Genomic DNA, 14,041 nt, shown 5'->3' on the forward strand with positions numbered 1-14,041 from the left:
CAGTGGTTAGAGCATGGCACTAGCAATGCCAAGGTCATGGGTTCGAGCCCAGGGGATTGCACCATCAGAACTGTGATTTTGAAAGTGACCTATTAGTCAGATATGGTGACCCATACCCGAAATGTGTCTTCTGCATTTAACCCATCCAGTGAGTAGTGACCACGCTTGCACAGCAAGTCGTGAATACACGTACACCCGGAGCAGTGGGCAGCTATCACTGCAGCGCCAGGGGAGCAAGTGGGGGTAAGGTGCCTTGCTCAAGGGCACCTCAGTCGTTACCCGCCAGCTCTGAGAATGGAACTGGCAACCTTCTGGTCACAAGTCCGACTCTCTAACCATTAGGCCAAGAGTTGTCGGGGGCAGTTTTCCACACTGTCTATCTGTTCTTGTTATGTTCCTGCCACAACAGGTGCTGAAACTGCGCTTGAGATCCTGTTACAGACCTTGCTGTCTTATGCATAGCAACAGAAATCACTTATAGTTCCAATACACACGCAACCACAGTCAATTCCACAATCTAACCATTTCCCAAAGTCAAAAGAATCATGAAACCCATTTCTCCCCAGATCTATAATGCAAAAATCATATGTGATTCATACTTTAGCAGTATTTTGCTGTTTTTGTGAAGTATTAGTTTATAATAATGTATTATAATTCATTTAAATGTATTGAAAAACAAACCCACAAGGGCTCAAAGCACAGGAAATAGTTATTCTAAACACCACTTCTCTGTTGCTTAAGTGGTGGCTTAGTTGTCGCTGGATGTGTGGTGAAACTTCTTAAGCAACAGAGAAGCATGTCCAAATGACTCCTATACAGCTTACAGTGAAATAGATGAGTGAGAATCTTTCATTAACATGTGGCAGTCAAAAATAAAAAAAATCCTGAAACATTCTCACTGAACTCACAAGACCAAGCAAACTAAAATAAAAACACCTGGTAATTTTTAAAGTCTTTAATGCATAATTCCATTCAACAAAACAGTATTAACAGAAAATTGAGATTAATATTTTTTGGTACTAGCCTAAGAAAATTACCTCTGTAAATCAGGTAGTATTCAGATAACAAACTTTAACAATACTCTTAGCAAACTGCAACCGAAACCGAAAGAATTTGAGCATTGCAATGTCTTGAATCCCTTTAACAACCCTCAACGAAGGAGAAAAGTGACTTGCGATGACCCGGAGGGCAAAGTTTTACCACACAGTCTGTGAGCTTGCATAAATACATAAAACCAAAAATAAATAATTACACAAACGTTGTGTGTGGCATTTTTCAGGCGTTTTCCTCGGCACAAAAGCAAAACTAAACAAAAAATATTGGATGTTAGAAGCATCATAATATTTGCTCGCTCTTTTAATAGTTTTATTTGTTTTAAAAGTGGAACACGCAGGATAAAGTGTCCCTGTTTGCTTAACTAAAAACAATCTACTGTATGCAAAGCCTCAGGACTAGGCGTAATGCGGCCAGGGGGCGCTGTAGAGGCATTATTTCCTGCTACATGTCGTACTAATCATTCTTTATATTTCAAATCATTTTACACTCTGTACATTAAAGGCATTGACACAAAGAACATAATTTACAAACTTACATCTCCCACCACGAGACAGTTCAAACCCACCACCTCATCCACTATACAGTATGCTTATATGTTCGGCAGGCCCCTATAGACTCTGCTTAACCGATGTCCATCATGTCTGATGTGACTGCATGTTTGATTTGAACAGACGGGATGTAGAAAAGGTGTGCAGAAAGAGAGCACAGAATCAGAATGACTGACATGGCCAGACATGCACCTCATGCACATAAGCTCATATTAGTTGTCACCTGCTAAACGTTTTTTACACGTTGGCAACAAGAAAAACGCTGCATAGGCAAAACAAGAAATGATGTCTGAAACGTCAGTAGATATCATGCTCTGCTTTCAGCTTGGATGCTCTCATTTTAATAGAGCTTTACTGGTGGGATGGGAAATCAAAGGGTTAATTAATGTGACATTATGTGCATTTTACTTGCGTATCTTGCCTATTTCGATCCAGGACGTAGAACCACGGTGCATGTATTTGTGGGGTTTAAAATGAACTCTAAACCACAGTGATTCCAGAAATCTACAGGAGAACAACCAAATGACATGCGGGACGATGCCAAACTAAAACTCCCCCAAACACCTGTGTTAAGACACTTTAATACTAAACAGCAAAACTGTGCAAATCTAGATATAACTCAAGTACAGTTTTTAGAGAAAGAAGCTAGAGATGGGAGTATAGAAAGTCTGCATGTGTTTAATGCACGGTGGAATAAAAAACCTGTACGGAAACGACCTCAAACTGTGGATACAAACTTCACTAAAGCGAATACATCAGCTTGACTCCGAGTTATAGATGTTTAATGCACATTCATGATCAAACACAACTCACCACAGCTGAAATAATAGATCATAAGTTACGTCTGCTCTGCCCTGAGGGATGCTGGGTAATGCCATAAAAAATGTACTCGAGGAGCTCTGGTCTGGATTAATTACATTTATCTGCCATTGGTGTCTGCATCTCTTGTGGACTGAAGATGTTTGGAGGAGAAAATGAAGAACAAAAAGGGGCCAGAAAGAAAGAAAATGGGGTGGGTTTCCGTCTTTCGAATTATGGTATCGCAAACTGCACAACCAGCTCTTCTTTTGCATCTACTTTGATTTGTGAGATGGCGCTGTAGGCGTACGCAGCGATCTTCGAGACCTGCGGAGGTAAAAAACTATTTAACAAACCATTCATCAAAAAGAACACTGCATAGATGAAGGGTGACGGATGAAACCGTGTCTGACCTGTTGTACATCTGTGAAGGGCACCAGGTCGGCAGCGAGCACCTGGTGTGGCTGGCTGGTGAGCGATGGGAGAGGAACGGGTTTCTTCTGAGACAGTGTTCTGCTCAATACTTCCAGCTTTGTGCTGAAACAAACACATGATTTTGTCGTTACGACTAGAATTGTGATGTACGGCACACAGAACTGCGTAATGAACGGCTAACATATAAATGTGGTCATTCAAAATCATTTAGCATCATCAAAAACCCATTTTAAACAACACTTATATTAGAGTTTATTAGTTTATTCAAGTCTTAACACTGAATATTTGTACTTACCGTATATTGTCCCAAGACTACTTGAAATGAACTGGTGACTGATTAAAAACACATAAAAACAAACCTGTACTGTCTGGCTCGGTCCATGTATTCATGCTGTTCCATGCCTTGAGAATCCACAGCCGACACGTCAATGATGTTTCTTAGCAGAGATACAAGAAAGATCAAGTTTTAATGTAATGACAGCAAACAGATTGTGTCAAAATTAAAAAGGGCACTTTTGTGTCATACTGGGCTGTCCGCTGCAGAATGACAGTTAGTAGAGCCTGCTCGTCTGTGCGGTTGGACGGCAGGCTGTCTGTGTTTCGCTCCATGCCATTGGTTGGTTTTCGGTCTTGATTTGGGTCAATCAAAGGCTTCCGCTCATTTACATCCTGCACAGACAGGTCAGACAGAACAATGTTAGAAACATATAACAGTGTGGAGTGCTGTGGTTTAGAAGTGAAAACACTGGGCTGGTAAGCTGAAGGTTGGTGATATGAGCCTTGCGCAATGCAATCCATTACATTGTAGAACAACTCATGTTTAAAGGGATATTTCACAGGCAAATCAAAATTTCCCCATGTCTTACTCACCCTAAAGGCATCCTGACTGAATATGACTTTCTTCTTTAAGAATAATGCAGCAATCCGGCAAATGACGCAGGCGTATCGTATGTTCCAGTGACGAACGCGGCATTTTTCGTTTTGTTCCAATAAGATGCCGCCTCCTCTTCGCGGGAGCTTACGTCACCGTCATTTGCCGGAAAAACAAGCCTCAGGTTCACGTGCAGCCGAGGAATAATGGAAGCTAGACATCAACGTTAATAGTGCTGTCAATACAGATATTTCTCTTAAACAAACGCATCGATTCGCTTCGGAAGACCTTTGTTAAGACCACAGAGCCGTGTCGAGCAGTTCTTTGATCGATGGATGCACTTTTTGGAGATTCAAAAAATTGCCCCACCATTCAATCCCATTCTACCGCTTGGTGTGGTATTATAACTTCGACTGCATTATTCTTCAAGAAGAAAGTCATATTCAGTCAGGATGCCTTGAGGGTGAGTAAAACATTGGGAAATTTTGATTTGCCTGTGAAATATCCCTTTAACGGTGAAATATTTCACCTAAACGGAATATTCAATAAAGGATGGGAATTTTTGTTTGGGAATACCAGAATGCGAATTTGCAGTGCATTATGCAAGGTTAGGTAGAGCCTATTTATCAAATCTATAACTATTTGCTCATATTGATGTAAACACTTATCCAAAGTGTCAAGGTACATTTGATCAGTTTGTGTGTTCCCTGGGAATCAATTCAAGGTACACGCTACATTACTTGACGAAGTAGCCTAAACCATTGCCTGAAAAGCAACTTAATTTTTGGCTAACAGCGATCAAGCAGTATTTTCACAAAATCATATTTTTTGAGGACTCGTGCACAATAGATCCAACAGGACTGAATATGAGTGTGCTAAGACAACATCACTCACATGTCATGCACAGGAGATAATACACTGTCACAGACACATATTAATTTCTAAACAAACAAGATGTTCGGCTAAATGCTTAAGAACATTTCGTCTCACCATCTAACCATATCCCAAATTTATGTTTGTCGTCCCCATTAACTAGATAAATGACATTTATCTAAATAAAATTACATTTTATTTACATTTTAAATCAGGAACCGGCCAAACCTTACTCAAAGAATCACATGCACATATTTATGTCATTGGGGGGGAAAAATCCATAATATAAAATGCATACACAAAAGCAATTACTAAGTGATGCAATAAAAGGGATTAGATCATAGAAAAGTTTGTAAAGTCTGAGAGCAGCATAACAACTTGAAGCATTTTATCTTAAATTGTTAAGTAATTTCTTTGCTTTAAATGTTTTAACCTCCTACAATTGTACCATTCCAAACAAGAACTAGATTCAGTTTGTGGTGTCTTTTGGATTCCACTCAATTAATCTGAGAAATGTTTGTGAATGTTACATTTCCAGGATTTACATGACCGTGGGAACCCTGTATGTTATTTCCTCATACAGAAGAGATCACATGTCAGATCCAGACATCTGACACATCTGATCCAGAGGAATACAATCTAACTCGCATACAGAGTTTGTGCAAAACCAACCACATTCGCTCCAACTCTTATGACACCTTCATAATCGAATGTTTTCTGATCTTGACGTCAACAGTATAATAATATTATTAATAATAAGTTTGGTTCTGATTATACAAAGACTTTACGGCTAAATTCGCTGGTCTGTCCCTGCTGTAAGAACACAGGGCACACATAATAATTCTCTGTGTGTAACAGTTAGCTGTATTTATGCCTGTTTCTGGTGTATTTTGATAAATCTCTTCACCTGTTCCGTCGTTTCGCTCTCGCTGCTGTAACAGCACCCCATGATTTCCGCCCAGCGGGTCAAATCTCCACTTCGTGCGGCTTTTCTTTCTATTTGGACTAGGATTGGGTTTTGTTTAGCAGTAAAAGGCTTCGTTGCAAGCGCAGGAACAGTCACATGACAGCGCTCCCAGAACGTCACGTGACTTCCGTCCCTTCACAAGTCCCCAGTCCGTCATTTCCGCCCGTTGCTCGCTGACATCGCTGTGAGAATGAGGAAAGGCGTATGTTCGTTTTCGATTAGGATTTTGAAATGACATGTACAATTACACGTAAATTAATAATTAATTTTATTTGATCACGCAGCTATCTTTTCAAAACCCCGCCCTCCGAAGCCGTATCACCCAACCCGATGTCAGCAAACCACAACGATCACAAATGATTGGCTTAATAACGTTTCGGCTATTTATCGAGTAATAGGTATTAAAATCTCATGCAACCCTACATCATATCGGGTCTACTAACTTAAAAAATATGATTGTTAAATAACTGATAAGGATTTAAAATTATAGACACTGTCCCATTACAAAGTTGCTGATATTGCTACACTAATTCTCATTTTCTCCATCACAATACAATCAAACTTAACAGGCACAATTAAAGGCAATACAAAACAGGTCTCTTATTCTGAAGCATAGGCTTTATTGGTTGACATGAGACATGTGGTGGCGAAAAGTCAATCAGCCAATGTAGAAAGAATTCACGAAGACCAGAGAGCCAGGTTTCAAGAGGTTTCAATCTTTATTTGCTCGAGCAAGCAAAGTGAGACATACAGAGTTCATCTGTAGATGCCTAACAATTACACTTCTGACTCCATCTTTTATACACTGTTCTCAAGTCGTTATCACAGTTTAAACCAATCATATTTACCTGACATCATCTTCTCCCAATCAGATTCTACATGACATCACTTATTTTTGTTTAACCATCCTCTTTTGACTTTCCACAGTTATATATCAAACTTCTTACGTTAACTTTTAACTGTGGCGAAACCTTTTAAAGGATTAAAAAATATATGTACATACATCCATCTTTAAAATAGATGTATGTCATATTGACATTTACTACCCCTAGCTTACATGTACTTCAAAAACTACCATGCATTTTAGACCAGATCTCGTGAAGAATGCATATTGTGTGTGTGCTCAAAGCGTTTGCGTGCGAAAGATGTCTTATGGTGCTGTTTGATGTTCAACCTGGCCTGTAACCTTTGACCCATGAGATCATGGTCTTTTTGCTATGAGACTCATAGTCTTTTCTGTGTTAGAGAAGTGTGTGAGACCTTTATCTAGTTTAAATGCATTGTTTCATACAAAAACTCAATCAATAATAGAAAAACTTAATACTGTAATAGAAAAACCACCATAGACACGTGAATGGGATTTCAATAATGGGCAGATAAAGAAATCCAATGAATTGTTCACTCGTTAAACATCCAACAAGGAAACAGCAACACACTAGTTCCCTAAACCACTAGACAAGATTTCACTGCGATGCTTTTGAACAAGTTTTCTTGTGAGAAAGCAAATGAGCAGATCTGTTGAATCTCTTCTCACACGCAAGGCATTGATATGGCCTCTCTCCAGTATGGAGCCTCTCCTGCGTCTTCATTCTACCTTTGGTTGCGAAACACTTGTAGGGCTTTTTATCTGAGTGAACTGTTCCATGCTGCCTCAGCACCCCGGCTGATGGAAAGGTCTTTTCACACACCAGACACACGTGGTCTCTCACACCAGTATGAATTTTGACTTTTTATCTCATAATTATGACTTTTTATCTCATAATTTTGACTTTTTATCTCATAATTATGACTTTTTAGAGCCTGATTTTTTTTAACACGTGGCGGAATTGGGCTTCCATATAAATCTGATTCAACCGCAGACAGCAACAAAAGTAATTTATGACCTTTGATGTACTAAAGGTTCAGTTATTCAGATATCATTATTTTGTTTTGTGTTATTTCACACATCCAGTAATTTTCTTACTTAAACCACAAAATCTGGTGAACCTTTTTACTTTTCAATGTCCCTGTAATGAAGAATGACCAACCTCTTTTTTCGTCAGTATCTTCACGTACTGTCCTGCTGTGTTCCGGATCTCTTATGTCTTTAACAATCTCCATCTTAACCACTAAACCCTAAAACAAATGAAGATTTTATTTCCTAAAAGAGATAACTCCGTTTTTAACATTTTTCAAAAATCATGTTTTTTGGTCATGTTTTTTATGTGCATTCCAATTAATATCAATCAAACTGCAGTTGGTTTGTTTTTATTTAAGCCACGATAACTAAAAAAAAATACAGCTAACTAACACAATAAAAACATGATAACAGAATAAAAAACATGATTTGTTTTTGGAAATAAACTCTTTAAATATTCTCATTTTACAACATTTCTGACAAGCTCACATGTTCAAATATGTCTGAAAGATACTTACCGCTTTAAAGGTGTCATGAACTGGGCTTGTTTATTGTTTAATACTGTTGTAAGAGGTCTACTTATGATGTTCGCGTGGTTGTTACATTCAAAAACATCAAAATCAGTAAGTAATAGGCTATTTTCTACCTGGGTTTTGAGGATGGCTCGACAAACGCTCGGTTTAAATCGGCGTTCCGCCATGAAGACTTGGAAGTAAACGCCCACTGCTATGATTGGATAGCAGTTTGCGTAGTAAACTTAGTTGGAGCCTTCAGTGAATTTGGTTAGAGACGTAATGTTAGGTTACACATTCGCCCTATTCGCACAGGATTAGTATTATCTTGGGACCTCGTGTGATTTATAAATTGCCTCCCCACATCTGTATGTCATGTGGCGCATTCGCATGGGATAAATGAAGCCTGTGATTTTACTAAAATTTACTGACTTATTTCCCGGATGTGATGGCAAGGCTTTGCGTATAGTTTGTATAGCCTATAGTTGTATGGTGTTTAATGATATCCGTACCTGTCAGCATTTGAGCCCTGTGATCGCGAACCGGACATAAGATCACTGCGATCGCAAATCTCAAATGTTACGAGAGTTTCCATGATAAATAAACAAACGGGAGACTCCCGGTAACTTATGGATATCACCCAGCACCCAAAATAATACCAAAACACTTCAAAACAGCCTCCATTATTTGCAAACGGTGGATAAAACCTTGAAAAATGATATATAAGCCTGCGGAATCACAAAGATGCCGATTCGCACAGGACTAATATTATCACAGGACCTCGGTGTTCATCAAAATATGGTAGATCATTTGTGGGGGAAATTTTACTTTACAAATTACAGACATGGCCGATTCGCACGGGATTAAGATCACAGAAAACCCGTGCAATATCAAGTGATCTCTAACAAAGCAATAGTGACGCATAGTACAAAAATGTTTTACTCACATAAGATTGCTGCACCATTCCTATCGGATCCAATATTGACGGCACACAGGGGCGTAGCAAGCTTTTCAAAAGTGCGGGGGATGGATGTGGTTTGTTTGTTAACAATAAAAATGATGAATACAATGACAGAAGGGTACAAAAGGTATAATATACAAGATATAAAAAGCTTCCCATTTAAATGAGTGATACTAGAAAAGTATAAAAACACACTCGGTGATAAGCTTGATAGTGACATGGGTCTGACATGACTGTGACTGCTAAATTTTGCATACTTGCGCCTTGAAAAGGGGAGATATATTAAAAAAAACGCCCACACAAAGATTTTCTCTGGTGGTATAAATAATGTAACAATTTACTGTTTTTAAACATTAAAATAATATACACTTTTCTTTCATAGTTCTTCAACAGGTATGCAAACAATGACATCATTTCTCACTTTTTTCTCCTCAACAGGTACAATCAAACACAACAGGTAAGTATCCACAAAAGTATTCAGCTAATCAACAAACAATGCTCAAAATATCAAAATCAATTGCACTGGCAATAAACCCATAAATACACTGCTTAACAATGACAATCTGTCCCTCCTAATCGTCAATTCCCTGCATTCTTAATCACAGTTACTTTATACATTGCATGCCACATACATAACCGAATTTAGCTAGCTGCTGAACAATATCCCAATTAGCAATTAGCATTAGTCTAAAAAATGAAATATAATACAGAAAACACTCAACATGTCAACAAAACATAAACAGAACATCTTCCCAAACACATATCAAGCTTACTTAAAAACCTCGAAAGCATAAACACTCATTCAAAGTACCTGGAAAAGGGAGATGTAAATAACCATAACCATAAGTTCCCGCCTCCTCAGCACGAGCTGACAGATAAATCTAACACACCAAGAGAGGTGGGACTTAAGGCAGAACAGCCAATCATCAGCCGGTCACACTCAAAGCCGGTGTCATGTTTGAGAGGGAGGGGATAGGAGGCAGCCGCAGCGAGCACAGACACAGAGCGGCCAGAGAAACGGAGGAGCGACTGCTGTAAGGTGTTTGTGCAAAACTGCAGAAAAACTGCAGAAAAAGTGCGGGTGTTGAACCCTCTCACCGGGAAAAGTGTGGGTGTTAAAACACCCACATCCCCCATGGGTGCGACGCCCCTCAGGCACAGCACTGCTTTTTAATTTTAGTCTCTCTGCAAATCCAGCGTCGACCTCTGCCTTGTTCACAAAGGAATCCGCAGTAATGTTTTACCCACGTGAGCTGGAATGTCTTTAAAAGTAAACTTCAACCACACATTACTAATGTCGGAATCCGAAGGAAGGTTATGCAGCGACTGTGTTCTTTCACAACCAGGCACTGACTCCACAATATTTCGCAATCTTTAACGGCATGTTTATTGCTTGCTCGCTCTATATGGGTCCGCGCAATTTGTGTTACTTCAGTACTGTCATGCACAAACCAGTGGGCGGGGCTAGAGAAGTAGTTGTTGATATTCTTCTGTGGAGGCGGTGTTTAACCTAGGTGCATTCCAGGACCTGGTTTTCGCTGGGCCTGGTGTCAATAACAGTTGTAATTTCAGTAACAAGGCCGTTTTCAGGTCTGACACTTACAGGATGTTCGCTTGAATACGATTCCCTCTTATATAACAAAAGCACGGGTTATAATTGATATCTTAACTCATCGCTCCTTTAAATCACTTAATGAAAACTAATTGCTCGATCGCATTTGTATACATCTTCAAAGTTAAAAACGCTTATCTTACTTTAATTGTAAGAACTATGAAGACATAAAAATAAAACTAGGGATCTTTTCTCCAAACATTAGAATCAAAAAGTGCAAATTATGTGCGAAGCATAGCAGAGCTCCAGCGCCATCTAGCGATGTGGCGGTATGAGAAAAATATCTCTTCAAATCCGCCATCCATCAGTATCAATAAGTATTAAGTCCCAAATATCGAAATGAGATATTCATAAACTTATATATTTTTTTATTTAAAATTTGTCCATTTTGATTTGCTATTTTATGTTTTTATATAATAGAATTGAAAGAGTAACTAGTGGAAGTGAGTAACTAAAAAAACATCATGATTTTGTGAATGTAGAAAAGTCTTTTAGTTGCTCACAGGCAAAAATTCTTGTCTCACAAAACAGAAACCTAAGACCAGGGGCCAGTTGCATAAACTTAGCCACCAGGTTAAGACTGTGTCTAAACAACTAATCTCACTAACTAGCAATTAGTTAGGACTAATGAGTCTTACTTTTCATATTTCAATTAGACCATTCTACCATTTTGTGTAACAGATTTGTAGAAGTTATGACCGATCTTGAAAAAAAAATGTGATGACTAATTTGTAAGACTAGTCTAAACATTTTATGCAACTGGCCCCAGAAGAACATTTTTTTTGTTGCCCATATTAGAATACTTAATATTCACCTAATAGTTCATGCTGGAGAGAAACCATTTACCTGCCCAATACCGCCATCAGCTCATAGCAAAAAACATTGATAAGAAAGAATAATGATTTATATTCTTGAACATATTCCTGTGTGTTTTAATATAATCAAAATTTCTATGCATATTATCTACCAACACATGAGAGAAGATTTTGTTCAATGTAACCATCTTAAAATAAATATTTTGTGCTCAAGGTAAAGCCTTCTGACAATTTTACATACCAGATGGTCATGTGGTTATCATTTTTTATCTCGTGAAGTGTTACACCCTGCATCACACATTCTTGACCACATAATAAAGTTTATTTGTGTGACAGCTCTGTGGCACAATACCATCAAACAGGCACAATTAAGGTAAAACAACACACACCCTCCGATTCTGAAGCACATGCTTTATTTATTGGTGATATCAGACATGGAATTTGGACAGTGGACAGCAAAAATAATCCAATGAAATGTTCACCAAACCAACAGAATAGCAGTGGCTTTCACTGCATCAATGGAAAACATTTTTTACTTCTGATTAAGTAATCCAGAAGATTGGTTGAATCTCTTCTCACATGCAGGACACTGGTACGGCTTCTCACTAGTGTGGAGTCTCTCACTTTCAGGTTACCAGAGTCCGAGAAACACCTGCCATATACTAATCCCGTGTGAATAGGGCTATCAGGGCATATCAAACGATCTCTAACAAAGCAATAGTGACGCATAGTACAAAAATGTTTTACTCACATAAGATTGCTGCAACATTCCTATCGGATCCAATATGGACGGCACAGCACTGCTTTTTAATTTTAGTCTCTCCACAAATCCAGCGTCGACCTGTGCCTTGTTCACAAAGGAATCCGCGGTGAAATGAATCGAACAAACGTTCAATGTTTTACCCACGTGAGCTGTAAACGTCTTTAAAAATAAACTTCAACCACGCATTACTAATGTCGGAATCCAAAGGAAGGTTATGCAGCGACTGTGTTCTTTCACAACCAGGCACTGACTGCACAATATTTTGCGATCTTTAACGGTATGTTTATTGCTTGCTCGCTCTATCTGGTTACGCGCAACTTGTGTTATTTCAGTACTGTGGGCGGGGAAAGAGAAGTAGTCGATGATATTCTTCTGTGGAGGCAGTGTTCAACCTATCATAGATAGGTGCGTTCCAGGACCTGGCGTTCGCTGGGCCTGGTGTCAATAACAGTTGTAATTTCAGTAACAAGGGCATTTTCAGTTCTGACACTTAGTGCTGTCACGATTATTAAATAATCGTCTCATCGCGATTGTTTGGCCTCATCGCGATGGTTTCAGATCATAGCATTTATTGCACATCTCTATAGAAGACACTAGGAGGAGCTGTAGTGCCTGCATATTACATATTTTAGTGTATTTATCGTAACTAAAGGCAAGCATTGAAATACTTGTAAAATATACCACCACAACACAAACAAAACTAAAGCATATACCATAAAAATAACCTGCAGTACAATTTAATATTATTTAAGCTAATCTCAGTGTGAAAACCAGTCTACCAAAATTTCATTAACATAGAAGTACAATTTTATTGTAGTCTTGTAAGCGAGAGAAAAACAGACTAGAAGCTTTTCTATGACTGATAGCATATCAATGGTGGCTTCACTCCTGATCAATTTACTCAATTTACAAGTATTTGGCGGTTGTATTATTGACAGGTAAAAGCCTAAACCTCAAATATATGATAAACCAATATTTTCTGTTGTATTTCCAAGAAAAAAAAACTTTTTTTATATTCAGAACAATATGGTCGTTTCAAAGCTGAATCAAAAATGTATGAGAATTAAATGTCAAAGCTCTAAAACAGACAATTAATCGCCATAATTTACTGGACAATTAATCGTCAGCCAAATTTCATAATAGTGACAGCCCTACTGACACTTACAGGATGTTCAATTGAATATGATTCCCTCTTATATAACAAAAGCTTGGGTTAAAGTTTGTCTTAATTCATGACTCCTTCAACTAAAGATTATGAGGGCACACTATTTTTAAAAAGAGAATTACCCACATTAATAAACTATTTACAATAAACGCTGCAATATTTCATGAAAAAATAGGCACTGTATTTTTTTTATTTCACTGGGACTTTAAGCTCTTTGGTACCTCAATTCATTCAATCATCAACCTCTTTGCTCTTCAGCATTTTCATGTTCCGTTCTATTGGGTTCTGGATCACTCTTGTCTTTAACAATCTCCATCTTAAGTAACGTTAAATCTCTAAAGCATAAAGAGCATACGCTCTTGGAAAATGGAAAAGTTAAAGGGGTCATATGGCGCGAATACGTGTTTTTCTGTCTTTGGTGTGTTATAAGTTGCCCATGCATGTATTAGACACGTAAAATTGCAAAAATTGAAATGTCGGAACAAAAGATGCATTCTATCTAAAAGCGAATGCTCACCCAGACCTGCCTGAAACGCCTCGTGTAACCACACCCCCACAAATCTACGTCAGTTCGTAGTATGATTTGACTAAGACAACCCAAATGTATACGCAAGCAAGGTGGGCGTACATGTCAGTACAATTGCTTTGGAACCTGATGTTCCAAATATGGTAAGAGGCGTAACATTTCCGTCACACGCTTGCAGTATTCGACCAATCACTACGCACTGGTTAACTGGCCAATCATAGCACACCCCGCTTTTCAGAGCC

At 38.5% G+C, this 14,041-nt stretch overlaps 1 protein-coding gene across 1 annotated transcript; it reads right to left on the minus strand.

The window, feature by feature from the left end:
• Positions 1-940: 940 nt before the first annotated feature.
• Positions 941-5,668, minus strand: lamtor1 (late endosomal/lysosomal adaptor, MAPK and MTOR activator 1). The gene is made up of 5 exons (XM_057351141.1): positions 5,489-5,668; positions 3,364-3,506; positions 3,197-3,274; positions 2,816-2,939; positions 941-2,729 (listed from the first exon to the last, which is right to left on the minus strand). Exons 1-5 carry the CDS (start codon positions 5,528-5,530, stop codon positions 2,637-2,639), a joined length of 480 nt encoding a protein of 159 aa, XP_057207124.1. The 5' UTR covers positions 5,531-5,668; the 3' UTR covers positions 941-2,636.
• Between the last annotated feature and the right edge of the window lie 8,373 nt (positions 5,669-14,041).

This window comes from Triplophysa rosa, linkage group LG14 (assembly GCF_024868665.1).
Source record: "Triplophysa rosa linkage group LG14, Trosa_1v2, whole genome shotgun sequence".
NCBI classification, from domain to species: domain Eukaryota; kingdom Metazoa; phylum Chordata; class Actinopteri; order Cypriniformes; family Nemacheilidae; genus Triplophysa; species Triplophysa rosa.

Coding starts and splice junctions, on each gene's coding strand:
- lamtor1 (XM_057351141.1), bottom strand. CDS start 5,530: ATGGGGTGCTGTTACAGCAGCGAGAGCGAAACGACGGAACAG. Junction 3,507..5,488: donor AGAGCGAAACGACGGAACAG/GTGAAGAGATTT, acceptor CTGTCTGTGCAG/GATGTAAATGAGCGGAAGCC. Junction 3,275..3,363: donor ATTCTGCAGCGGACAGCCCA/GTATGACACAAA, acceptor ATCTCTGCTAAG/AAACATCATTGACGTGTCGG.